General features: G+C 41.7%; 10 protein-coding genes across 10 annotated transcripts; 3 read left to right on the forward strand and 7 right to left on the reverse strand.

Annotated features, from left to right (window-relative positions):
- Positions 1-548: 548 nt before the first annotated feature.
- BCR41DRAFT_419758 (hypothetical protein) lies at positions 549-1,668 on the reverse strand. Its single transcript, XM_022029808.1, has 2 exons — positions 1,239-1,668; positions 549-1,108 (listed from the first exon to the last, which is right to left on the reverse strand). The coding sequence occupies exons 1-2, from the start codon at positions 1,585-1,587 to the stop codon at positions 744-746; spliced, it is 714 nt and encodes a 237-aa protein (XP_021884556.1). The 5' UTR covers positions 1,588-1,668; the 3' UTR covers positions 549-743.
- Positions 1,669-2,249: 581 nt separating this feature from the next.
- BCR41DRAFT_419759 (hypothetical protein) lies at positions 2,250-4,256 on the forward strand (the record flags this gene model as incomplete). Its single annotated transcript, XM_022029809.1, has 4 exons — positions 2,250-2,513; positions 2,793-3,381; positions 3,462-3,913; positions 4,018-4,256. Exons 1-4 carry the CDS (start codon positions 2,288-2,290, stop codon positions 4,254-4,256), a joined length of 1,506 nt encoding a protein of 501 aa, XP_021884557.1. The 5' UTR covers positions 2,250-2,287.
- An 807-nt stretch (positions 4,257-5,063) lies between these two features.
- On the reverse strand, positions 5,064-7,875 carry BCR41DRAFT_368311 (protein-tyrosine phosphatase-like protein; the record flags this gene model as incomplete). Its single annotated transcript, XM_022026372.1, has 4 exons — positions 5,064-6,938; positions 7,025-7,218; positions 7,353-7,522; positions 7,835-7,875. 4 exons carry the CDS (start codon positions 7,873-7,875, stop codon positions 5,064-5,066), a joined length of 2,280 nt encoding a protein of 759 aa, XP_021884558.1.
- Positions 7,876-10,081: 2,206 nt separating this feature from the next.
- Positions 10,082-10,726, reverse strand: BCR41DRAFT_384352 (hypothetical protein). Its single transcript, XM_022027554.1, has 3 exons — positions 10,621-10,726; positions 10,427-10,535; positions 10,082-10,324 (listed from the first exon to the last, which is right to left on the reverse strand). Exons 1-3 carry the CDS (start codon positions 10,710-10,712, stop codon positions 10,121-10,123), a joined length of 405 nt encoding a protein of 134 aa, XP_021884559.1. The 5' UTR covers positions 10,713-10,726; the 3' UTR covers positions 10,082-10,120.
- A 101-nt stretch (positions 10,727-10,827) lies between these two features.
- BCR41DRAFT_347942 (trimeric LpxA-like protein) lies at positions 10,828-12,318 on the reverse strand. Its single transcript, XM_022023192.1, has 8 exons — positions 12,212-12,318; positions 12,044-12,116; positions 11,976-11,979; positions 11,713-11,812; positions 11,522-11,574; positions 11,365-11,412; positions 11,112-11,254; positions 10,828-10,980 (listed from the first exon to the last, which is right to left on the reverse strand). The coding sequence occupies exons 1-8, from the start codon at positions 12,220-12,222 to the stop codon at positions 10,897-10,899; spliced, it is 516 nt and encodes a 171-aa protein (XP_021884560.1). The 5' UTR covers positions 12,223-12,318; the 3' UTR covers positions 10,828-10,896.
- A 168-nt stretch (positions 12,319-12,486) lies between these two features.
- BCR41DRAFT_419762 (hypothetical protein) lies at positions 12,487-13,676 on the forward strand (the record flags this gene model as incomplete). The annotated part of the gene is made up of 3 exons (XM_022029810.1): positions 12,487-12,888; positions 12,979-13,444; positions 13,570-13,676. The coding sequence occupies 3 exons, from the start codon at positions 12,487-12,489 to the stop codon at positions 13,674-13,676; spliced, it is 975 nt and encodes a 324-aa protein (XP_021884561.1).
- Positions 13,677-13,692: 16 nt separating this feature from the next.
- On the reverse strand, positions 13,693-15,554 carry BCR41DRAFT_318879 (hypothetical protein). Its single transcript, XM_022021332.1, has 2 exons — positions 14,156-15,554; positions 13,693-14,023 (listed from the first exon to the last, which is right to left on the reverse strand). Exons 1-2 carry the CDS (start codon positions 15,514-15,516, stop codon positions 13,942-13,944), a joined length of 1,443 nt encoding a protein of 480 aa, XP_021884562.1. The 5' UTR covers positions 15,517-15,554; the 3' UTR covers positions 13,693-13,941.
- Positions 15,555-19,381: 3,827 nt separating this feature from the next.
- On the reverse strand, positions 19,382-19,922 carry BCR41DRAFT_393408 (hypothetical protein; the record flags this gene model as incomplete). The annotated part of the gene is made up of 2 exons (XM_022028555.1): positions 19,382-19,608; positions 19,835-19,922. 2 exons carry the CDS (start codon positions 19,920-19,922, stop codon positions 19,382-19,384), a joined length of 315 nt encoding a protein of 104 aa, XP_021884563.1.
- A 1,900-nt stretch (positions 19,923-21,822) lies between these two features.
- BCR41DRAFT_206121 (hypothetical protein) lies at positions 21,823-25,058 on the reverse strand. Its single transcript, XM_022019923.1, has 2 exons — positions 24,748-25,058; positions 21,823-24,656 (listed from the first exon to the last, which is right to left on the reverse strand). Exons 1-2 carry the CDS (start codon positions 24,948-24,950, stop codon positions 21,842-21,844), a joined length of 3,018 nt encoding a protein of 1,005 aa, XP_021884564.1. The 5' UTR covers positions 24,951-25,058; the 3' UTR covers positions 21,823-21,841.
- Positions 25,059-25,995: 937 nt separating this feature from the next.
- On the forward strand, positions 25,996-26,536 carry BCR41DRAFT_393410 (hypothetical protein; the record flags this gene model as incomplete). Its single annotated transcript, XM_022028556.1, has 2 exons — positions 25,996-26,083; positions 26,310-26,536. 2 exons carry the CDS (start codon positions 25,996-25,998, stop codon positions 26,534-26,536), a joined length of 315 nt encoding a protein of 104 aa, XP_021884565.1.
- Between the last annotated feature and the right edge of the window lie 226 nt (positions 26,537-26,762).

Here is a 26,762-nt window from a genome sequence, read left to right on the forward strand (position 1 = left end):
TTTAACACTGGAGCGAAGGGACTCTGATGACTCCGTTTCTGCCCTCGTAAATAACAAAGTACTTTATCGGCTCCATTAGCAGCGCCTATTCCCTCATTAAATATCGACTGTTCAGCTCCTTTTTCCCATTCGATCCCATAAATCCTTTCGCACCAGTAGCAATTCCACTTGGAGAGGGTTAAAAAGATGGTGACCGCATTATTTATAATAAAATCGAGCGTGGAGAAAATTGTTAGACAATATATACAAATTCTACCGGAAAAAAAAGTATACGTGTACCTTTATTGTACCCCGCCTGTAGCTGGTTATGTAAAGTTGGTTTTGAATGAGTACAGTATGTGAAGTCCTCCGATTCCATGGTATACACCAGTGGAACAGCGTAGCAACTTAAAATTAGTGGTAACTGTTGTAGTTAAGTTTTCATACATGTGATACTTATTCAACAGAAGAAGGATCGCGCTCAAATTTGACAATTGGCCATTAACATTTATCAGTATAATTATATAACATTGAACATGACCAGCAGAAATTGGGCATATCAAGTAGGTGGATTAGATTAATTTTTGTATTACAAAAAAACAATAAGCTATTTTTTCTTAAATGCATTGCAAAAAAGAGAAGAGGCCTTTTTTTTTTGAGAGGGCGGATAGAAGATAATTATATATAAGTACAAGCTAAATTAAAATGAAAATTAGAGAGGTTTGTAGATTCTAAGATAAGGGTGATTTCTCTGGAGTGGTTCTTTAAGCCTTGATAAGGGCGGCAACAATGACATCAACATTGATATCGGCAAGGAGAGCCTTGACCTCGGCGTGGACATCGATGTCAAGATCAACACCGACAGCAACATTGACAGAAGCTCCGATGGCAGCATAGACAGCGGCAAGGACCTTGGCATCAACATGAGCGACCAAAGCGTTGATGCGGGCCTCAATCAAGGCTCTGACATCAACAGCGATGGCATTGAGGTCAACATCAACAGCGATGGCATTGAGGTCAACATCAACATTGGCACCGACGTGAGCATTGACAATAGCTGCCAATGCAACACGAATATCGGCATTGACATCAAGACCTAAGTAAAGATCGATGGTGGCTTTGACAGCGGCTACATGATCACAAGAGATAGCAAAAAAAAAAAAAAACCGAGGACGATTAGAAACAAATCTTAGAGAATAAACAGCATAAATATAGGGACTGAAGATCGCTCGCGCTTTCAAATTGACAATTGAGCTTACCATCCACCTTGGCGCGGATATCGACAAGGCCAGCAAGGCTGACATCGGCCTTCACCTTGGCATCAACTTGAGCAGCAATAAAAGCATAAAGCTCAGCCTTAACATCGACAGCGAGATCAGCTACCACAGCAACGAGAGCATCGACCTGGGCCTTGACATCGACATCAGCTGTGGCGGTGATATGACGCTTTTTAAGAACTTCGCTGAGCTCAGTAGGAACCACATTGAAAGGGGCACCAACAACTCCGGTATCCGCAGGTGCAACGTCGTTGTTAAGAGGGGGAAGAGCGACAGCCTGGGTCATGGCAACGACGGCAGACAAAGCAAGGATGACAGATGTGATTTTCATGTTGGAAATATAAATGTGTTTTGGGTGAAGCTAATGGCTTAGTGTGTGTAGGGAGGTTTTTATGAGAAAGAAAGTTGTAGATGAGTTTGTTGTAGAAATCTCTCCTAGGGTGGGGAGCCATGTTGGTATTTATACGCTGCTCGTCCTCTTTTTTTTTTGTACATGTATATCTTTTTCATGGCCGTTCAGACAGACTTCAAATGCAGGATATGCAGGATACGTTTATGAGCACCATCATCTAGGTGTATGAACGGTGAGCAGTTGAAAGATCTTTATTTTTTTTTATAGATTTACCACTGGAATAAAGTTAAGGGACGTTAGCACCATTTATTTTGGTAACGCTCATTCTGTCTTTCTGCATCCCTACATGCCTTCCCAATTATCCCAATTATTCATGGCTTTATTAAAAAAAAAAAAAAAAAAAAAAAAAAAAAAGAGACTAGGGGCTGGCATACACACCTGGATGACTCGGCAAGGTGTTTTTAAAGTCGTGTTTCTATATCTTGCGGGTTTTTGCCGTTTTTATTTTTATTTTTACGAAGCTCCTATTTTTAAGGCACGCGTCCATTGGACCAAGAAGGCTCTGTGAACGGATTCGACAGCGCCAGATCATTAGTTTGCGTGACGCGAGAGCTCTGTCCTGAACAACATCCCGTCCTATTGTTTTGCGTTACCCATCTAGACTATTAATCTACACATCATGTTCGGCATGATGCCAATTAACAGTACAACGAATGTTAGACATCATGCTGATCTTCAAAGTAGGGGGCAGCAGCGACAACTTCTCAGTCCACTGGACTTACCATTGATCCTAGAGGAGATTGGGGCCTATCTACCTCGTAAAGATCTTTATGCCTGTTCGCTAGTCTGCCGTGGCTGGTATACCCACTTTGCTCCATCCTTGTGGTGGCTCGGACTCTATGATTGTAATGCTCTTTTCAGGCACTTGCATAACAATCCATAAATATATCCAACCTTAATGACCATCATCGACAGTAGCCAACTCGATATATGCACTCAGTTCCAAACAACTATAGACAGCTTTATCCACAAAATTAACACTTCACGCTCTTCCAAAGAAGTTCATCAACGACAAAGAGCATCCGTCAAGACATGTTCTTTACATACTTTCTTAATCCTTGGGCGCCTTTGCAGCAGCCTGCGTACTATCCATTTTTCCTATTCTTCACTACCCACATCCCTAGTGAATGTCTCAGCGAGGCCATCAAAATATAAAAGCAGATCGACCATCCTACCCATACACGACACATCTGAACTGTCCTGTTGTGAGCAAGAGATATCCAGACAGACTATAGATATCTTGGAGAGGAATCGAGAGTTGCAAGCATTATGGCTGCGAGATGCAATTTTTACTGACTCGTGGGACCGAGACCAGCCTAAAAGCTCTGTGTCATTTCGAGAGCGCAACCTTGAAGACCCTCTGGCCTCTTCTGCAGATTATTCAATTAAGATGCAAATCAATAACAATAACCTGGCTTTACCAGTGTACGGACGAGCAGTAGCATCCATTACAGCAGCAGTTCCAACATCAACCTTGCAAACGCCGCCCCATTGGCCAGGTCTGCATTCCGTGCGACTGCAGTTTTGTTGGATCGACCCAAATTTCTTGAGTATTTTACTTTTGAATTGTCCCAACCTCGAAACCCTCCAGTTGCAGAGTGTTTCAGTTGTACGAAGGCACTCTTCTGAAAGCCAAAAGGAGAGTATCCTCACAATCGACAGCTCCACTTGTGGCTTCACACCGATAGCACAACGTCTATGGGATCTTGAAGTGTAAGGGTCTGGTTATAGCGTTGGTCAGCTCTTATCGTTTGCAAACCAACTCTATCAACTAAACCGACTCTGCATTACAGGACCTTGGAAAATGACACGAGTTATGAATTTTCAGCATGCTTCTCGTTGTGGGAGATTAGTTTCAAAAATATAAAAGGCATGGATTGTGTTATTCAAAGTAATAATGCTGCGAATATTTTACGACATGCAGGTGAAATAGAAGCTATTCACTTGGAATCGTTCACTATCCACATGCCTCTATTTGAGGCCATTCAACAGCACAAAACATCCTTGACGTCAATTATCCTTCGAGACTGCCATGCAGTTCCAGGCTTAGAAAGAGATATTCTACACCATTTTCTACACGCTTGTTCAGCGCTCGAGAGGCTCACATCTACCGTGAGCATGGCTGGAAGCCAACAGAATATTTTTATGAACTGCGATCCCGCCATGTTCGAGCAGTGGCCTTGGACTTGCTTCAACACAATCAAAGTTCTTGATATCACCCCAGATTGTGAGCCACACCATCCGGGTTACAAGTCCCAGGAGGCCCACTCTTTAACCAGTTGTCAAAATTAAAACAGCTGACATCTTTACATTTTGGCCGTAGTCTCCGATTACGGTCATTTTTTGTAGAAGATGGTCTAAACGTCCTGGCTAGGTCGCTATCGAGCCTGACTGTGCTAGACCTGAGAGGTCCATCGCCATCATATAGTGGAGCAATGTTAACAGAGGAGCACGCGGAGCGGTTTATGGATGGGTTTCCCAAGCTTAAAGAAATCTGGGGGTTGAGACGGGATGAGAATGAAGCCTTTTTTAAAATAGTGAAGCAGCATCGACGAAGCCTTGCTGTCTTTGATGCATCAAAATTCTAGGCTCAATCTATGCCCTTGTGTCCTTGAAGGGGCCTTTGGAGGCTAAAGGATAAAGAAAAATAAATAAAAAATGGAAGTTGATGTTTAAGGAGAACAGGCTATGAATAGGGTTTAAAGCGAAGGCAGAATATAGTGAATGATAATCCGCGTAGGGTGAAGACAGCATGTAAGCAAGCCAAAGTCCAGGCTAGGCTGAGAATAGCGGTACATATAATAAAGCAAATGGCCTTAGGTGGTTTTGGTTCAGTGGTTTGTTTTGCTTCACTTACAACTTTGCCAAGAGTGGTGAACGAAAGACCGATCGAGTATGATTTTGATGATAAGACTTTTGGCCTCAGCGTGAACGTCAGTGCCATGAGAGTGGTGAAAGGAGTCTTAGTGCCAACGGGGGTTGGAGTGTCAGTATATATACATATATACCTTGGCATCAATATGAGTGGCCAATACACTGACGCATGCCTTCTGGATTTTACGGCTATAAAAGTATCTTTAAGAAAAAGACAGCAAAGCACTCACTGGCTATTAAGAAAGGGGCTCGTTGGACATGGCAGACGAGGTAGGCGTCATTGCGTCAAATGATGAACTAAGGGGAGTATCTGGAGTATATGAGGTGCGTCGTGCGAGAAAGGAATGCAAGTAGAGCAGTAAAATTACAACGCACATCGGTGATAATATGTTAAAGCTTGCACAACGTTGCTTGCCTCATGATCAAGGAGCATTCTGCTTACAAAATCAAAAAAGTAATTTCAATCTATCCTTTTTTAATTGATAATAGATTTGAGTGGTGTTTATTAGAGTTTGTCATCTTCATGCTCGTGTGGTAATATAGGCCTTACTTGGCGTCACAGGTATTCCGAGGTCATCAAATGTTTCCAACATGTCATCAAAACCATCATCTATGGTGGCCGCGTCATCATTGTTGTCTCTACATGTACCGGCACAGCTGCTTTTCTCGGTATACACATTATCACCATCTTTATCAGCATCACCACCGTCGTTCGAGCTCGCTTCAGGATCATATATTAGCGGGCCAGTGGTTCCGAAGAAAGCCCCTCCTTCCAAAGCTTTCCCTATCGCAACTTCAATCCCCTCCTTTGCTGTTACTACTTTTAGTCTGGGAGGGGATAGCTCCCGCTCTTGTCCCCATGTTCGTCTACGGCGCTGACGTTGGGACTGTGCTTGGCTATAATGCTGTCTTAGTTTGTCACTGCCAGTGATCCCGGACCCATCCTTATATATATTTATCAAGCTTTGATCTCCCATTTCACTGCCGCTGTTGCCGTAGTTTTCTTCTTCGTCTCCTCCTTGACCATTATGGGCTTCACTGTCCTCATCAAATGCCCCTTCTTCCTGGCTACTGCTATACGTAGAAACCCCATCCACTACCCATCCTGATTCCCTAGCCACTCTCTGCTCCAGCCTAAGTTTCGTCCATCGACGCCATCCCAGAAATGCTTCACGGACCATATTCTTTCTTCGTTTCTTCAAATGCTGAACCAAAAGATAGTATTGGTGCATTTCCTGGCCTCGCAGTAGCGCTAGCGCCGGCGGTATTGTCTCCATGGTTGTCATAATCACTGCCGTGGATTGCTGTTCTTTCTGCTTCTGGTGATGTTGCAAACCCTGATGATGTAGATGCTGTTGGTGGTGCTGATATGACTGCAAACGTTGAGGGAGTTGGCTTGGTATAGAGGAAAGGCCCGGGAACGTCAGCTGCTGGAGCTGGGCAGAATCAAACTGGCTAGAATACCATGGGTCTCGCAACAGTACAATTTCACGATAGATTGACCACATTGACAAAGGCTGTGATAACAACTTTGATCTGCATTCCTTGTTGAATGCTGAATTCATCAAAACTGTTCGTGGGTCTGGGAACCATGTCGGGGTCAAATTAAGATAATACTCTGACCAGAGAGAAGTAAACCTCCCTCCTGTCTGGATTTTCAGCACCTGGTCCCGCCAACTCTGCTCATGGCCATAAATAGTCTGGCCTTCAGCCCGCTCTCTCTGTGATTGCCTTGTATAATCATAATAATCATTGTTTGTAAACCACCCTCGATTCTCGTTGATCCATCCCCAAATGGATGGTGTACGCTGCCTTAACCGATCTTGTGCACGTTCACGCTCATTATTATACATGAAATCTCCAAAGGGCGAAGCGCCACCAGCGGCACGGGCAAGTATCACAAGCAAATAATCATTGTACTCGAACCGATTAGGATGCTGTTGCACAATATGATGTAAGCATGTCATGAAGAGTAGGAATACTGGCGACGGGGCAAGCGGGATTGTCAGATTCTGGGCATGTGCAGAGGCCTGCTTAGGATGATACATGTCTGACCAAAGCGCATGTGAAGGTGTAGATATTGGTGGTGGTGATGATGATGAGGGCGGATGCATCCATGAGCTTGATATTGATTCTTTAGCGCCGTTGGGGCTTGAATGAATGATACCAGGAGTTGTTGTAGTTATTGTCGTTGGTTGCCACCATGGCTCATCTTCCGGAATTGGTTTTTTAGTACTAGGTACAGCATCCGTCCTTGACTGGAATGGGTGTCCACAAGAAAGCCATTCTTTCTCGATCAGGACACGAAGACCATTGATAGTCCTATAGTAAGGATCGAGTAAAATCTGTGCGAGTGATACTAACTGAGTAGTTCTATCCCATCCATCAGTGCAATGCTACAGAATCAATAAAAAGTCAAGAGATTAGACATCCAATAGCAGAATATTGTATCTCAAGAGGCCAGAAAAAAAAAAGACGTTACCACGAGGACTGAACTGCCGCCTTCAAGCATCCTGCCTACGATCCCATCGCGACCCGATGCAGCCTTGAGAAGGTCAGCGACATGGTTGAGCCAACCTGTTGATTCAATCTGGGTATACCAGTTCATTGAGTCTAAGGGTGTTGAGACTGCCTTAAGAAGCGCCTGATGGGCCGAAGCTATGACATGAATGTTGCCTAACGACATATATGATATCGTAGCATTAGGGTAATGCTCTATAATTAATGGAGAAATTGAAGAAGTAGTGCGTTAGTGACAAAAATGGAATTAGGCGATATTAATCACTAGGCACTTTTTTTGAGTTACTGACCTGGATTTTCACGACCACCTCCGACATATCCGTTGGCTACAGCGGATGCATAAGCGCGGGCGTCCATAATGCACAGCTTGGGAGTAGGCTTAGGGGAGGCTTTAGTACGACATTGTTCCCTGGCTGCCGTGTTTAACACCATTCTGACATAGAGCTCATCTTCCGGCCCTCTAGATAAAAAAAAAAAAAAAAATGTCAACGAATCAACCATAGAGAACAACAGTAGAGTGATCGATTTGTTGTCGCAACCATTTGCATAGTCTAAGGCTGCCTAGAAATGTTAACATGCCCGTTCTCCAACCATCTTTTTTCTTTTTTATTATTCTTTTCTTGCTTGTCTTTGCTTGCTTTCTTGCCAGCTCTTTTGATGGTACTTCACACTACCTCAGCAATAATTATAAAATTCAGAGTTTTTTTTTTTTTTTTTTTTTTTTTTTTAAGTGCACGCTTTAAAACCCCTTATTTATTACAATAACACATACCTTGCTCCAAGGAAACCCACCATTGGTTGTGAGCTCCGCATTAGGACAAGTCCTGTATCCGGTGATCTCCAACATACGATTGGAAAACGTTTATTGGATCGAAAAGCACACAATTGCTTTATACATGCGGTGGGTGATTTAGTAATAATAATCTTCTGGTTCAGGCTTTGTTGACGTGAATGGGCGGTTGACGAGTCTGTAGTTGTGTGCTGTAGCCCACTACCTCTAGATGTAGACGAATACCGCTGTTGATATCCTCCTACTTTGCTTTCATCTCCATAGTCCAGGAAACTACGCGGCATAATGAATTGTTGCGGATAAGTTGGTGATAACTCGAAATCACCATTCAAATGTGCAATAGCCCTGGTTTAGAAGGAGGCATAAAGGAAAAAAAAATTAAAAGGTGAGATATCTGTTGTGCTTTTTTACTTCTTTGGATTAAAAAAAAAAAAAAAAAAAAAAAAAAAAAATCTCACCACAGCGATTCATCAAATTTAAGACGCCGATACTCAGAGGCGAGATCGAATCCCCCCTCCCATCCCAATTTCTCTTCCATATCTATATGGTCTTTCGACCGAGTGCCCTTGAGGCATTTCCGCTTCTGGCTCCTCGAAGAAAAGGGCAGCGCAATGATATCTTCAGCAGTCCATAAACGAGCCTTCTTTGCCACTGTCGTATCTGGGCCTTCTCCATAGACTCGATTTTCGCTCTGCAAAGGGCTTTGGTTATAACCCTGACTCTTCTCTAATTCCTTTTCTAATCCTTTTTCGAGTTCTGCAGTCATTGAGCGGCCCATCTGGAATGGAAACCGTAGCTGAACCTCTTCAATGAACGCTAGTCGTCGTAAAGTCGACGCCAGCTCAGCAATAAGGCTACTATTGCTACTATTAGGACTGTTAATACTAAATGGGGCTCTATCATCATGGGTATCGGGATGGTGTGAAATGATGTACTGTGCGGAGTCGAACTTGAGCGTCAAAACGATCTTACTATTATGGTCCTGTGGAGTGATTGTTGCAATGGTGGAAAGGGCAATCTGATGTTGAACTATGTACTGATGGCGATTGTGTTTCGCGTCCTGTTTCTGTTGCTTCTGCTGTAGTCGATACTGTGATTGTAACTGTAATGAACAAATGCGAAAGTTGGTGATAACCACGCGAGTCATGCTTGTTAATGATGACTGTCTTTTGGATACAGATTTAGATGTTGACGAAAGTTCAGAGTATGGGTGCGTATGGTTTCGGTTGTAATGATGGCTGTGGCTATGCGGCAGACTACAGGTGGTAGCATTATTATTATCGTTATCATTGTCATTATTACTGGATCTACTTTTATCTTGGTGACTCCGTTGGAATGGCGGCGTTGATGGTAATTGCTGGCTCTGAATAGTCTTTGTCATCGGTTTGCTTGGATGATTATTATCCTGAAACGTGTGTGAATATCGGTTATGGAAATGACTTCCAGCTACAGAAAATAAGGAAGCCAATGGACCATTGACGATTTGGTCCTTTGTGGTCTTGGCACTGCGCCCAAGGCCGCGGGCGTAGGGAGCTAATATCTCAGCTTTGGATCTTGTGGAGGTTGAGGTTGAAGTTGAGGCTGAAGTAGGGGTGGACCATGCCCCTGATATTGAAGCAGCAGAAGTTATCGAGTGGTCATCATCACAAGTACTGATATAAGTTGTGTCCGCCCAAGTCTCACTGAAGTTGTTGTTGTCTACTGCTGAGATAATGTCAAGCGCGGCTCCATCAAAACAGGCCTGTGTTGTTTCCCCTGGTAAGAGCAGCCACATGTAGTCTTGGCATTCTTCTGGCTGCATGCGAGACAAAGTCATGGTTGAATAAAATCCGGCTGGATGAATACGGTCAAATAGTTTTTTTTTTTTTTTTTTTCTTCTTGTAAATGAAATGAGTTCCACAAGGAAAGGTTTCTATAATAAAAAATAGAGAAGCATGTATTTTTTTTTTTTTTTTTTTTTTGCATGAATGCATGAAAGCTTGAATAATGAACCAAGCCCACGACTATTTTTTCTGTTGGTCGCGGTTTGACCACGTGCCCATTGGTCCATGCGCATGGTTCCCCCTCTTACAGACAAATGTCCGCAAGTCAATTCCATGGAGCATGACATTTATCATCTATCAACAGATAACTTTTTTTTCTAGGGAGAATGGACTTTTTTTTTCATGCAAGACAAACAGAAATGTTGTTTTATTATTATTGGATTATTGTGGAAGCTATGATGTTGTTGACGGTTGACTAGTCAAAAAAGAACTTTTTTTCGTCAGTTCAGGAGAAAGGAGCATCCAGTGTAAACCAGAGCTTGTAGGCCATGGGCGGAAGCACTATGTTATTTTCCAAAATATCATATTTGAGAGGCAATTTCCATGGACGCTTGACAATGGTCAATGAAAATTCTTCATGTTCAAGCTGGAGCTGCGCTGTTGGTTCTGAGGGTGAGGGTGGAGAAACGATCGTAGCCCAAATAATATCCTAAAATGTAAAATGTAAAATGTAAAATGTAAAATGAAAATGCAAAATGTATTTTATTCTCACGATGGCAAACTCCGGAATCATGATGATTCCCTTGCTTACCTGAACGAGTTTCTTTGCCTCTTCACTTAATACAGGCATGGTACCTTTGTTATTATCATCGTCTCGGTTTTCAACTTCGTTTTTCTTTTTTCTGTCACTCTTGTTTCCACTATGTCAAGACGTTGGTATTGCTTGTCAATCAAAATATAATTGCCATGCATGAAAAATAAATGATGTCCCTTTTTTTTTTTTACCCAACAAAGGTTGCTACTTGAGTAACATGTGAGCCTACACGGACTAACTGAGTGTCAGGAAACACAAATGTTTTCCGATGATCAGATGGCATGGGGATTGACAAAGCGCAGCATTGAAATGAAAGTAATGTAAGTAAGCTTTCAACAAAAGCTTAAATATAAATTAAATTCGAATATATACCATGGTAATCACGCGCTTGATATCTCCTAGCCAAAGATATAAACTTATTTTTCTTTTATTATTGATCTGACACTTTGATAATCATTTGTAAAGGATCAAGACGATGACCGTGCATGATTGAACTTTGGCAATGTCTGCATCAAATATTCGAGATGTCTGGTATGGATAGTTATATTACTCTAAATAGGTTCAACAGTTTTTTTTTTTTTTTTTTTTTTTTTTAGATATTAACGAAATCATCAGTATCTTAGTTTTGTGACAAGAAAATAATTGCAATACATGATCTTTCTCCTTTCTTTACTTTATTTACCGCACGATTCCCTGCGTAAGTCCGGCGTTCATTATTGGTACCATAAATCACGGTTCTGTCTTCAAGAACTTCCCCTTCGTTTGTTGAACATACAGCCCCAATCACACAATCGTCGCCTAGCCATGTTCCGCTCTTTACGTGTGCTAACAAAACAAAAAAACAAAAGTTTAAACTTTGTAAACTTTTTTTTTTTTTTTTTTTTTAGGGCGGTTGGAATAAAAAAAAAAAAAAAGGCAATGAGCTCACTTCATACATCGAACTTCTAATGTGTTGCGGTTACCAATCTTTGCACCTTCCATCACTAAAATATCAGTAATAATAATAAAAGAGAAAAGCACTTCAGTATTTTGGTCCGATATAAATGACTAAGATTTAATTGGTTAATGAGTTCGTATGAGACTTGGATTTACCGCTTCCAACTTCAAAGACATTATTGTCGCCAATAATCAGAGCATCTGGTCCCCTAGTGTTTGATGCATATGATGTGGAAAGAGAAAAAAAAGCATTTCCTTTTTAAGCTTCATTTGTCTTTCCGTTTCTATGTTTCTAACATGCCTTTTCTGTCTTTCTCTCTTTTTTTTTCCTTTCTTCTTTCGGTTACCTATTGATAATGACGGCATTTTCCTCAACAATGTTTCCGCTACCGAAAATAATTGATCCGCCGGTTGCCCATACTTTACATTGAGGATGAAGCACCGTTCCTGGGAGAAAGATAGGAAAGGAGACGTAAAAAAAAACAAATATCCAATTGAAAATGATGTTGCCGTCTCATATCGTTTCTATTTTTTCTAAATTGCGGGTTCTTCTTTACCAGCACCTAAAAAAAATAAAACAAAAAAAAAAAAAAAACACAAAAGGAGCAAATAGCTTTAGAATCAATTGTTTTATCTGATTTGACTATATGTTTTGTTTGATTGGAAAACACTCCTCTTACCAACTGTAATGTTTCCGCGCAAGTCGTTGTCCTGACATACAAGCGCCTTGTTGCTGATAGTGAGTCGCGGTCTACAAGTAATTTTCAAAATATAAAAAAAAAAAATTAGTTTCCAGCAAAAAAAAAGATAAAAAGGCTGCTCAAACATACAATTCATTAACTTCACCTGGTCATCATCTTGGAATATGTTCTTGTGTCCTATTATTTTTACTCTGACTTGAAATTGTAACCGGCCAAAAATGTGAACAAAGAAAAAGAGAATGAAAGTTTAAGTAATGAGCAACTATTACTTTGTCACAAAGGCTCATGCTTAATTGATTGATGAATGTACCATTAAGGGTACACAGCGAATGTTGCCACCAATTTTAAAAAAAATATACACACATCGGTTAAGACAAGTTCATGCTGATCTCTCCACAATTCATTTAAAAAAACCTCTTCATGCCAGGCATTCCTTTCTGGAAACACCCAGACCATAGAATCCCCACTTTGGGGCTCTACCGTCAAATCCTCAAGGCCGTATCTGCATTACCTCCACGATACACCTCTCAGCCAGGTCCTCGACGTTCACCCATAGCTGCAAAAGGTCAAGGACCTCCTGGATCTGAGAAACCCTTACGTTCCGAAAAATTTGAAAAAAGTTATATTTTTAGTTTAATCAGAGATCACTTTCGAAGTAACCGTCATTGTACAAGCCCTCGGATCACGATTGGATATCTGAAAGAAGCAGAAGAAGTCTTGGAGAAAATACAAAGAGCAAAGCAAGGAGATAAGGATGTTAGACAGGAACTTGAGGATTTGGTTAATGGGCGGACCGGACGGCTTAAAGATGTCATTGATCATGTAGGGGGCTTGCTTTACTATTATTATCTCTAAGAAGCAAAGGAAAAGAATTACTGGGAGTTTACATTTTTTTTATTTTTACTTTGTTAGCTAAGAGAGCTGATAACATTCGAACCCGGAAAAACAACACAAGTATCTCGTTACTTTCGTCTGAAACGTGCTCATGATCAAGTCTGGGATACGAGGCCACAGCCATCCATCACTCGGGACCCCCATCGGTTCTATAGGATACCACTCCATCCTTCACTATTCACGTTTCCTGAAGAATTAGATTATTATCCACCATTTAAATACCCTAATCAGCTCAAGAATCAACGTGGAAAATTCAAAAATTCTGGAGGTGTATTTTTGACAGAGGTCACGACCTCGGAGGGATCAAAATTCCCAAGAATCCGAGGTGGAACTCAACCGACATGGATTAGTATGATGTTGAAAGCTCGAGTCGAACGGTCCAATACCAGAGTTGATGAATGGAAAGAATTGGAAGAATGGAGTCGGATGATGCAAGTAGAAGAGCAATTTATGAGGAAACTAGGAGTGGATGATGTAGGATATGGTATGTCTGTTCCAACTTTTGTTGTTGTTGTTGTTGTTGTTCATGCGTCGCCACTATTGCCCTCAAAGTTGTCACTGTTTGTTCGAGTTCTTCCTTAACGCTGACGGCTCTTTTGTATTTGATAGTTGAGTATCTCAATACAAGGCTTCAAGAACTCAAAAAACTTCATCAACTACGTAGATACGACACCAACGTCAGAAATGAATCTGACAAATCTTTAGATGACACATAGAACTAAGTAAGCGAGAAAAAAAATACTGATCAACAGTTTTTTTATTTATTTTATGGCTGGCCATGGTGATATGGTTACAGGCTGTTTAAAAAGGCACAGCAGCATTTTCAAAGGAGGGACAAATGAGGAGTGATAAATGAGATATTTGTACAAAAGTAAGCATAATAGAAACGAAAATGATGAATTAAAATGAAACAAAATAAAGATTAAAAAATGGCAAATGGCAGAGAGTAAGGGCTTGGTTTTCAACTTCTGAATGGAGTCTTTACAGAGAAGTCAGAGGAACGCCGTTCTCGTCAACAATTCCTTCTACAAAAGCTGGGTGAAGTTGTTTCGAGACATATGTCCTATAGAAAGTCATCAATTTAATGAATAAATAATCAAAACAGAACAAAGTCGTCAGCCTTCATACATTTGAATAAAAATACACATAAAATGTCCCTTAATCAGATTGAGAATGAAAGAATAAGAACACTTACGAGAAAGTGCTCTTTGGTGTCCCCATGAAGTAGCGTCCTTTGGCTGAAACAACAGCATCCACCATGGGAATCAAATCTTTACTCAACCCAACGCCATCCGTGTTCTTCATCTCCTTGAGCTCCACTAAAAGATCCGAAAAGTCATCCAGAGTGAAGATACAAGGGAAGTGATCAAACAGCTTGCGAAACAAAATGTTACGCCTTGGGTAGATTCCATCTGTGGCAATATAAATAATGGTATACCGTCCACCTTTGGACTTGAGTGCTCGACAGGCCATAACGTCCAATCTCTCTGGTGAAGCTCTTCCTGTCCTGACAGGTTGCGCTCCATTATTGACATCGGGAATGTTTGTATTTGGTGTCACAGTTGTATACTCTGGCAGGGGTGTGATGCCTGTGATGTTGACCAAGTTTTGGAACATGTTCTCAATATTCGCTGGCGCAGGTAACACAAACATGCCATCGCCTACTCTCAAATGCAGGCCAACAAAGGTGCCTAGACCTCCCAGTTTCTCCGCGATTGCATCTGAAGTTTTTGTCAAGATAGGTGTGGACAAGATCATGGTCCGTCTTAAAAACTGTTGATATTCCTTGTTTTCTGGCAATTCTGCCAATACCCTGCCAGTTGCAAAAAGGGAGCCCATATGAAGAACACGCTCCTTACGGTCCTGCAACTCCTTCAGGTCCAGTCGACGCAAATAGCGATTTGTGTTCAAAGGGGTATTGCTGTTTGGATCATCATAGATTTGGTAGTCGTAGTGAGCACGGTCCTCAATAATGTAGATATCCTTGGTCCGATCAATACCTAGATGAGTTTCCATCCAAGCAAACGAATGATCACTTCTGTACTTCCAAGGTTGATGCTTGCCGATTTTAGCCATATCATAAAAGAAATCCCATTCAACTGTTGTCCAAGAGTAGTAATTGAGACATTCTCCTGGCAGAGGATCACCCTTGGGGATCAGACCACAGTGTTCAAGGCCTCGTTTGGTCTGGAGCATGATGCGACGGTGAAGAATATCAAACGTTCTCCACTCGGTTGCGGGTCCCAAGTACACAGGAGGGACAAGGAGTGTACGGTTGAGATATTTAGCTAGAAGGAGAGCATTTTCGAGTGTGATGCGCTGATTGTGGAACCCACTGTGGGGTAGGTAAGCGAGGAATCGTTCTGTGGGATCAAAAGTCGGGCGTGGAACTAGACCTTTGGCCTGTTCACGAGTAGCTCGGTGATTGTTGTTATCATTGTTCTTGTTAACGATGACAACAGGACTGAGACTGCTGACATAGAGGTAAGAGAGGAAGAGGATGATGTTAAGAACAATGACGAAGGAGAGGATGTGTTTCTTTGACTGCATCAACATTGTTTATGTCAAAGTCAAAGTCAAAGTCAAAAAAAAAAAAAAAAAAAAAAAAAAAAAATCTAGCCAGGAACAGGGTAGAGAAGCAAAGAGAGAGTTCCTAAGCGAAGGAACAAAAGGAAAAAGATCTGTAAGGAATGAAATGGATGGGGTTAATGACATGAGACAATGAGACAGAGAGAGAAAGAGAAAAGAGAGAGAGAGAGAGACAAGAAAGAAAGAGGTGAATGAAAGAAAACAAGTCAGAATGACCGTTGTCGTTGTTGTTATACTCTAGTTGAACAGGGGTTCAGCACATGCTTCATTTGCTACTTTACGCCCAACAAGACAAATGTTTACTTTGTGTTTGTCTTTGGGCTCATAAAGATTTTGTCTTTGTCCTCTTTGTCCTTTTTACTGTGCTTCAATCTCTTTTTCTTTTTTTTTGTATCCTCTCTTCTTCCTCTTCTTTCTTCTCTTTCTCTCTCTTCTCTCATTCTCTCTCACGCTCTTTTATTCTTTGTCAGGAACATAAAAATGAAAAAGAAAAGCGCGATGGATTAACTAAAAATAGTTTCTTGTAAACGCCCACTTTGGTTTGTTCCAATCTCGCGTGCCACAAATGCAAACAAATCCTCACTTGAAGACCCTCCTCCATGCGAATAAAAAAAAAGATTCTAAGCATTTTAAGCAAAGGGATCGTTTGGGTATGTTTGAACAATGCTTATTTTTGATTTTAGTCTTTTTATATGATGAAGAACGTGGAGCAGATAGAAAAAAGGCAATCTATTTTAGAAGAACCACATCCAATCACCGCCTTGTCTCTGCTTGCATCGCCTTTACTAAAAGCAAATGGACTACTAGTTCGCACGAACTGCTTCTGCGAAGCAAACCCTGACAAATATATATAGTGATATCTGGAGGAAATAAAAAAAAAAACTATTCAAATGGGTGGTTTTGTTAAGGCTCTCATGGGTGGCCATGTAATGTTTTGATCATTTTTGAAGAAAAAAAAAAAAAAAAAAAAAAAAAGTTATACATGCAGATGCGCCGATAGAACGCAATCATGGGTATGGTTGGGCTGTGGCGTTGTGCTCCATCATTAACCCCAGATGCAACAGGGAATGCAGCGGCATTACACTTTCTGAGAAAAGCACAAGATGTCAGGAATATAAGAAGCAACGCTTCTTAGTCCATTCCCATCTCTTAAAGACAATTACTTCAGGAACAGGAAGCGACATTCACTTTTCTCAAGGCCCTATAATATATACCGTGGTGTTTAATAAATATGGAGAGCCAAGCAAGTCCTTTTCGAAATGATATTTACATGTATGTCCCCTACATTAGAAAGTAATAAAGCCCTTGATATTTTGCAAACCCTCTGCAGGGTCTCTTTGCCAATGTTACTGTTCATGTCCTTGTTATGGTCACTGACAAACGCGCATCAATAAGATAGGCTATGCTACTTTTGGAAAGTAGTGTGACCATGAACATTTTTAGGCATCTTGTTCCTAAGATTTGAAGGGTACATCTTTACATCTTACAAACTTACACTTTCATGTGATCGAATTTTGAATCTAACAAGACAACACCATGGCTCATCTCTTAAGACGGCACAAGCAACATCGTCTTTACCGTGGACATCGTGCAAGGTCACTCAACATCACTGAGGAAGAACTTGTTGAAGTCCGAGGTACATGAAGTCCTTTTTTTTTTTTTTTTTTTTTTTTAGCTTAATATTCCGTTTTAACGCACCATACTCTGACATAGCCCTATACAGGAGTAGAAACAGAAACAAAAACTTGCCTTTCTAACAGTAAAGATAAACGCTCTTTCTTTTTATTTTATTTATAAGCTCGAGAAAGGACATTTGATGGAGCATATTGGAGAACAGCCATAAAAGCCTTCTCAGCAGGGATGATCATCCTTCGACTGTTCACAAAAGCATTTTACAAGATTGGCATCATCTTCGTAGTATTTGGGATGGCAATTCTTGTTATATCTGTTTTGCGACGCGGAGCAGCGGGTGATGTCTTTGATCAACGAAAACCCTTTGAGACTTCAGGTTTTTGGGTCATGGTCACTACTCTCATCACCACCGTAACCTATGTCGTCCTTTTCTCGCTCATCATGAGGCTTGACGAGATCCCAAAGCAGGGATCGAACAATTGAGCATAATTATTTTTAGAGAAATGAATAGAAAGTCACTGCTTGATAACTCGATGAATGGTATCTTTTTTTTTTTTTTTTCTTTTTTTTTGTGAAGTGAATATAGCATGAAGGCAGAAAAAAAAATCTTTATCTCTCATGGAAAGAAGCATCATGTTCTAGGGCAGGAAGAGAAGACAGATTGTTCAGGTGCGCGCTGTAGAATTTGAAAGCAGAGCATTTTAACGCATAGCCCTAACCTAGTTTATGAAAAGTCTTTATTTTATTTGCTTGAAGAATTACAACAGTCTGAAGTTGAAATAAATAATTGTTAAAATTTGTTATTATCACTTGAGCTGACAATATGCCATTTTTAGGAGCACTGATCAAGAAAACATTTCTTTAAAGCCTTTGTGCTGCTCTGCAGAAAGAAGTCCTCATTGTCATATCATCTTCCATAAAAAATCAGAAGCTCCTCCAGAAGCGTATTGCTCTCTCTTTCTTTTCTTTTCTTTTTTTTTTTTTTTTTTTTTAAACAGATAAGATTGATTTTGCAATTCATCGTCAATATCATGGAAGCAATAAATGTCTCTCATTCTTAACTCCATCGAGAAGATAATGCCACAGTAGTTAATACCACAGAGTATTATTCATTGGTGTATCTTTCGAACCGAATCAGACAAAGTTTATCTGGAGAGAAGATCTGATGCTCTTGCTTAAAAAAGCTATGTACATTTGATTAGGTCTTGTCATAGTGAGAAAAGCCTCTTGACGATGTGAACAAACTCCATCATTGCTTCTATCCATTCATGTAAATGCCATAAATATAAAAAAATATATATTTCCATAGAAGACGATGGAGTCCAACAGTATTGTGCAAGGCAAGAGTCCGAGGTTAATTTCAACTGCAAACAATAGGATGTAATGATCCCTCCTCCATTACCACTCAGTACAATCCCGTATCTTAATACTTCTACCGGCTGCATACAGAAAAACATATATCCGAGTTGTAACCTGAGCTGAAAAACTAAAGTCCACATACTATATATTCAGCCGTTAAAAAAAAAAAAAAAAAAAAAAAAAAAAAAAATCAAGGCACGGGCCATGTGTTCCTGCAAGACCAAGAATGGTTCCTCCGTGTGTATCGCCTATAATGGCGCAGCCCTGTGGGAAAAAAATAAAAATAAAATAATGCAATATCATTCACTTTCTACATCTCAAGATTTCCTAATTGGTTGAGTGATGGGCTGTAGTTGTATGTAATTGAACATTTATACATTCATGTTGTAATTGCACTTACTCCACTTTGTAGCCTTTGTAGCCTTACCAAAACAAATAAGCAAGCAAACTCTATTAGAATTAGACAGCAAGAGAGCACAGACCAGCCTGGCAAAGACGTGCAGATAAAATTTAAATAACTGGATCGCCTTGGTTGCCAAGAGAGAAATAAAAGCAGACAGGATTATAGCCATATGGATGCTTATTCGATATCTCACAGCATGAAGAGAAACTAAGTGCATTTTCACTCAATAGCATTAGAAGGAAAGGGGACAGCATTTCCTTGAAAAAAAAAGATGAAAAAACCTCCAAATTGCGAAGCGCTTTTCGTATGAGAAAAGGTCCCATAACCAATCGACCATGTCAAAGGTTGGTGACAAATGAAAAGAAAGCAAGTCATTAGGTCCTGACAATGTATAAAAAGACCTCTCTTTCCTCTCTCTTTTTGAATCTCCAACGGCCTCTAAAGCGGTGTGTTAGCACGCTCAAGAGTGCTAGCCTCTGTCCAACGAGTTCCATCGTCGGCCTGCAGAACGCTGCAAGCTGAGGATGGCGCGGGTTGGGCTCGAAGATGGCGCGTGTTGATAGACCGCCCTAGAGCTTCTGGTCCTGAGGGCGCGCAACCAGACCATCTCCTCATGGTGCGCCCTGGGCTGTCTGCTTCGCGCCAGACAGGCGAAGAGCCTGGTGCTTTTTTATTGTTTATTTATTCACATTATTTTTTATCCTATTCACAACTGCTCATCAACACTCTACTATTCATTCATTGTGGGGATCAAAGTAAGCTTTCTAGGCTACCATGGTTATATCTTTCATAATGAGAAAGACACAGCTTTTATTATTCTTCCTCTTGATCTCGAGGCTTTGTCGCAAGGCCAGCATGCTGTGGTTGCCTAGAGATCTCCTTTTTCTGCACACTCTCTCAGAGCTGCAGAGCTCTGCACCAAGGCCGTTCTTGTCTTGTCTTGCCTTGTCTTGGCAAGTACGCTATCAAATTGAGACATGTGTATTCAAAGCACCAAAGCACCAAAGCATCAAGGCAACAGCCTCCTGTAGAAGGAGCTTCTCAATTTCGATCATTCCATCGTAATATTGCAACAGCACAACATGCAACATTGCAACCTCATTCGTTGAACATGCCTGAATCAGTCGAGAACGCAAGCAGCTTTCTCGGTAATGAAATACGTGCATCTCTGTATGTTACATCTTGTGATCTGGAACAAAGTATTAGTACTCATTCCAAATAGGATTCATTATCATGTCTGCAGCAACACGTTTGCCAATGAGGGCTGTATCAGTAGCTACGACACGACGACATAGGGGAAACATACGCCTTTGGAGACCAATATGTGCGGCTACATGTTACAACTCCAATCACTCTTCAGAGAGTCGGCACATTGCCATCTGCTGTGACAAAGTTATAGTTTTTGAATTGGAGGCAATATTAGGCACAATGATTCAGAGCTTGAAGCATGGAGACATTGTTAACAATATCGCTTACTTGCCAAGCCGTATTCATTTTCATCTCAGCTAGTGAAGATAGGCTAGTGCAATGTATGAGGTGCTAGATCTGGTCAGAAGAAGAGGGTCTCGAAACGTAGGTCCTCTGGCAACAGTACTCAATATACTTGTGTAAGCTTTGCAGCTCCATCCTCGCATCTAACAGTCACCAAGTTGCATCATTCAGCAGAGACGGGGCACAACTACCAGAGTCTAGCTCTGATCCATATAGTCACACAAAACTATTTATCCACATCAGGTACTCATTGAATAGGCAGTTAGAGCTCCATAGAGCTTGGGCGGTACAATGCGTGTCTGGGGTAGTTGGACAAGACAATGCACTCATCTTTTGCAAGCCTGCGGACAACACTCATTTGATAGTCCGCAACCTATCTTTTGTATCCCAGCATCTACCTTAGGATACTCAACCAGGCAATCTCAAATGTACTCTGAAAGGAAACGTTAGTAATGTGCATGGTGCTATTCTCACCCGGCAGCTACATTAACAAAAGAGTATAACGATAAGATGTAACTAATCAGCGGAATTTTCTTCGTTCAAGGAGCCACGACTTTCTTCATTCTTCTCTCATGGTTTGAATGCACCTCTTGAGAATGTTCAGAACTTTGTCAGCCTAAATGTAGCCACAAACATATCTGGTGTAGATAATTCGGTTTGCGCGCGGCACCAAGTACCTCATGCGCCTTTTTTTTTGCCCTTATCTCAATCAAGGAATCCATACGACCTTCTATAACTACTTATAGTCATAACAAAGAATACCATTTGATTCTAGTCCAGTGGATACTTGGCTATTGCACAAGCCATCAATACTGTTATTCTTCTTGATTCTAGGGCAGAGATATGCATTCTTTCCGTCGATTCCATAAGCTATATACCTTTATCTAAGTCGTGGTTTTAGTTCTCTTAGACTTTGTCATAGGTATACTCCATCTTTGGCAGCAGAATATTTTCCCTGCCCTTTCTTCAGGCTCTCTGCACTGGTATGATAGTAATCCGTTGATGGTTTCTCGACTTCAAGGAGAAAGAGGCTTCAATCAAGTACGCTTGCCACCGTTACATCGCTACCTGACACTTACACGTTGCAGAAAGCTGTGTACTGGTCTTTCACTGAATTAAAAATGTTATATATACTATTAATAATAGAAAGAATGAACTTTGTTGATATGAAGAATAATTTTGGAAGGAGAGGAAGAGCCTTCACCGAAGAATAAAAAACAACGCCACTTTGGCCGCTTAACTGCTACAAGTCAGTTATATATTTAAAGCAAACTATTTTTCATTAAATACTGCCATATATAAATAAGTCATCCAAAGGTTCAAAAAAGAAAAAAAATCAATGTTGCGTACTCAACATCGAATGTCTCTAATGGCGTCAAGGCCTCATGCTCAGCAATAGAGACTCCTTCATTTATAGACAGTCAGTGCCGCGTTAGCCCTGCATGCTTCTAAGAGCGCTAGAGCTCCTTCCTTTCCGAATGAGTTTCTCCCCAGTCGCAGAGTGCTCAAACTCGTATTAACTTTGAGTGACTCTGACAGCGACAGGGCTCCTTCATCCCCAACTAAATTGGCCTCCAAGTTCAAAGTGGTTAAAGTTGTGTTAGTCTTGAGTGCTCCTGACAGCGCCAAAGCCCCTCCATCCCCAATTGAGTTACTTGCCAGGTTCAAACTGGTCAAAGCTGTGTTAGCTTTGAGTGCTTCTGACAGTGCTCGAGCTCCTTCCTCCCCAATTGAGTTACTCATCAGGCTCAAAGTCGTCAATTTCATGTTTGCCTTGAGCGCTTCTGATAGTGCCACAGCTTCCTCAGCCCCAAACGAGTTGACCCCTAAGTCCAAAATGGTCAAAGCTACATTAACCTTGAGTGCCTCTGACAGTGCTAAAGTCCCTTCCTTCCCAACTGAGTTTTCTTCCAGATCTAAAGCTGTCAATGTTGTATTAACCTTCAGCACCTCTGACAGCGCCAAAGCACCTTCTTTACCAATTGCGTTGTCCCTCAAGTCTAAAGTAGCCAAATTTTTGTTAATCTTAAGTACCTCTGAAAGACTTATGGCTCCCTCCTTCCCAATCGAGTTGCACCCCAACCTCAGTGTTGCCAAAGTCGTGTTAGCCTTAAGTGCCTCTGAGAGCGACAGAGCTCCTGCGTCTCCAATTGAGTTGCTCCCCAATCTCAATGTAGCCAAAGTCGTGTTAGCCTTGAGTACTTCTGACAGTGCTCGAGCTCCTTCATCCCCAATTGAGTTGATTCCCAAGTCTAAAATCGACAGAGTAGTATTGGTTTTGAGTGCCTCTGACAGTACTAGAGCCCCTTCCTTCCCCACTGAGTTGCACCATAAGTCTAAAGTGGTCAACGTCGTGTTAGCCTTGAGCGCCTCTGACAGCCCTAGAGCTCCTTTTTTTCCAACTGAATTGGCCCTCAATTCCAAAACGGACAAAGCTGTGTTAACCTTGAGCGCTTCTGACAGTGACAAAACTCCTTCCTCCCCAATAAAGTTGTTATCCAGGCCCAAAGTAGTCAAAGTTGTATTAACTTTGAGCGACCCCGACAGAGCCAAAGCTCCCTCATCCCCAATCGAGTTACCCCTCAAGCCCAAAGTAATCAATGTCGTATTAGTCTTGAGTGCCTCCGACAGCGCTAAGGCTCCTTCCTTCCCAATGGAGCTGCTCTTCAAGTCCAGAATAGTCAATGCTGCGTTAGCCTTGAGGGTATTTACAAGAACTAGTAGTTCACTAGCTCCAATCGATTGAGCATTCATCTTGAAGGATAGCTTATGAAGATGCGCTGGCTTGAGCTGTAAACTGAGGAGTGTTATGAATTCTAAGGGGAGGACAATATGAATTGTTTTGATATTGCTGAGTTCCATGATGCGAACAAGTGCTTCATGTTGTGTAGATGTTAAAAACGCTTTCCTACTGACGCTTCCTGGAGCTCGTCCAAGTCCAAGTCGAAGAATCAATACACTTGACAGAGTTAGAGCACTCTCAAATGCTTCAAGGTCAGTCTCCGTCCAGTCCCAGTCAAATGTAATATCCAACTCGTAAACACGTCTTGCGTTGGTTAAGGCGTCTAAGAACCTTTCAACTCTGTCTCTGGATTTCAATGTGATAACCGCTTTCCCAAGGTGCAAATCATATTTGCCACCATTCATCCTTACTGCGCTTTCAAATGCTTTCTGTCCTTTTCCCCTGTATGTCGCAATATAGTGGTCGAGACAAACCCATTTGACATGACCTGCTTCGGTCGCAATCCTGCTCAAGTTGCCAAATTTTTTGTCTTCGTCTTTACTTCGAAGAAATGTGCTCAGCCGGCGGAATTCAGCTCCTACAAGTCCTTCATAATCATCGATTGCAGTGATGTTGCTCAAGGCTGGGTCCTGCCTAGAGAGTGACTGCATATAGTCGATCGAGCGATCGATACCAGGATTGATCAAATATGGGACTGATTCCAGAGAAGCAGACGAGTGCACTCCAAACTTGAGCCACTGTAAGAGGATAAACATGTATTTCCCGTACTTGCGAAAGAACTCTGTGCTATCTCGGACTTCATACCCGTCATGCTTGGTAATATGGATCGGACTCTGGCTACTCTTGCTTGTCATTGCACTGTGGTCTCCACATTCACAGAGAAAATGAAGACGAAACTTGTTCCTTACGACATTCAGTGGATCCCACTTGGTGTTGTCGACAGGCAAAAGGATAAACAGTCGAGGAATTGGGCATTCGTGAAGCTCAAGTTGCTGGGAGAGGATAGTGTGGGCATGTTTTTGAAGGATAGCAAGACTTTTGGGTGCCTGATGCCCCTTATTGACATCTTCCTCCTTAGTATTCAATTCCGGCATAAGCATATTCTGCAGTTTAGTTATTTCACTGTCCTTCTCTTTAGCTTCCAGCAGCAGAGCAATCAACCTGTCATCCTTCTCTTTTGCTTGCAGCAATATATCACTCATCTTGTTGTCCTTCTCTTTGGCCTCTAACAGCAACCCTGCAATCTTTTCAAGCTTAGAGATGATCGCCTCGAATTGTGCGCTGCTGTGAATAGTATGAAGCGGGTTGAGTGATTGAATCAAGTTTGGTGATGGCAAAAGAGGGACCTGAGAGGCCAGATGTGCCGAGTTGCTTGATGTAGGCAAATAATTGATGGTGCTTTCGTTGCTGGATTGCGGGGCTTTAGTGATGACATCCAAGATCCTGTGAGGATAGAATGAAATGCATGGAGGTTCGATTCTAATACGAAGATATATATACATCCCAAATTGAATTCCTCTATTTGATTTCTACAGACACCCGATAAGGCACAGCATAATCAATGATGTACCTGTTGCCATAAGGATCTGTAAGGAACGGAACAGGAAGTCCATCCAACTTGAATCGCTGTGCATCTGGAAACACGTCTCCAATGTCTTGCAAACCCACACAGAATGACGGACTACCATTGATTGCAAAGGTAGAAGCAATTCTGACACAAACTTCTTCAATGATGCCATCCTTTCGGAATTGTTGGTAATGATGTTCTGTCATTTCGGTAATAACTCGATGGATGAAGACAGGATGAAGGGTTCCTCATTTCTCTTTTTAAGCGATAGATGCATCAGCTCCACTTCGCCGCTTGGTGTGACAAGAGTGAGAAATACAGACCACGGTTTGCTTAATAAATACCCCAACTTTTATATCTTTTATATTTCATTACTTAGCTCTTTCAATGATACGAGTTTTGTTCATTTGCCAAACTGGCTTTCATGTAGTCCAAACTATGATCCATGAGTCCATACCGCCCGCCAATTGATTGATTCTTCCCATGTCGCTTAAAGCCTGGCATTTAAAAATCCTCGCTCTTCCAGATCTGCTAATCAAGCTGAGGATGCTCAATTCCGTCAGCTTTCTTAGTTGTCCGAGCATCATCTGCTATTTTGCCAAGCCTTTTCCTCCGTGTCTCAATCCTATTGAAGCTAGAGTGTAGCTATCCCAGAGCAGACCCCATTCGCGCCATTCATGGATCCTTCAAACATGGACAAATAGCTAGGATTGCTTGAGCAATGTCACTGTCTTTGTGTTGATGATTAACCATTTGTTGACTTTGTTCCTTCATTGCCATAACCAAGACTTGTCTTCCATTATCTGCTTGGGGTCTTTGCAGAGATAACTTTCCATAACTGGAGCATGGGATTATAAGGGGGCTGAGTCGAGCCTACCTAAGAGCGAATGTCGCTTCCTCCCCATTTAATGAAATGCCTCTCAAGATTAAACTGCTGCAAGGTGAAAATGCCTATGGATATCCTAAGGAGTGAAGTGCCTGTCTACTGAAGCCCATTGAGCCCTCTTCTCGGCCACATTTGAGACCAATGCTTAGTATTTAACCTAGAAATGTACCGAGCCAGTCATGCACAGCTAAGTACAGTGTGACAACCTTTGAAGACGCGACTGATTCAGTAATGTTCATTGAATGAAATTGCAGTGTTGCATGTTGTGCTGTTGCAATGTTGCGATGGAATGGTCGAAATTGAGAAGCTCCTTCTGCAGGAGGCTGTTGCCTTGATGCTTTGGTGCTTTGGTGCTTTGAATACACATGTCTCAATTTGATAGCGTACTTGCCAAGACAAGGCAAGACAAGACAAGAACGGCCTTGGTGCAGAGCTCTGCAGCTCTGAGAGAGTGTGCAGAAAAAGGAGATCTCTAGGCAACCACAGCATGCTGGCCTTGCGACAAAGCCTCGAGATCAAGAGGAAGAATAATAAAAGCTGTGTCTTTCTCATTATGAAAGATATAACCATGGTAGCCTAGAAAGCTTACTTTGATCCCCACAATGAATGAATAGTAGAGTGTTGATGAGCAGTTGTGAATAGGATAAAAAATAATGTGAATAAATAAACAATAAAAAAGCACCAGGCTCTTCGCCTGTCTGGCGCGAAGCAGACAGCCCAGGGCGCACCATGAGGAGATGGTCTGGTTGCGCGCCCTCAGGACCAGAAGCTCTAGGGCGGTCTATCAACACGCGCCATCTTCGAGCCCAACCCGCGCCATCCTCAGCTTGCAGCGTTCTGCAGGCCGACGATGGAACTCGTTGGACAGAGGCTAGCACTCTTGAGCGTGCTAACACACCGCTTTAGAGGCCGTTGGAGATTCAAAAAGAGAGAGGAAAGAGAGGTCTTTTTATACATTGTCAGGACCTAATGACTTGCTTTCTTTTCATTTGTCACCAACCTTTGACATGGTCGATTGGTTATGGGACCTTTTCTCATACGAAAAGCGCTTCGCAATTTGGAGGTTTTTTCATCTTTTTTTTTCAAGGAAATGCTGTCCCCTTTCCTTCTAATGCTATTGAGTGAAAATGCA

Source organism: Lobosporangium transversale (assembly GCF_002105155.1).
Source record: "Lobosporangium transversale strain NRRL 3116 chromosome Unknown BCR41scaffold_6, whole genome shotgun sequence".
In the NCBI taxonomy this organism is placed as follows: Eukaryota; Fungi; Mortierellomycota; class Mortierellomycetes; order Mortierellales; family Mortierellaceae; genus Lobosporangium; species Lobosporangium transversale.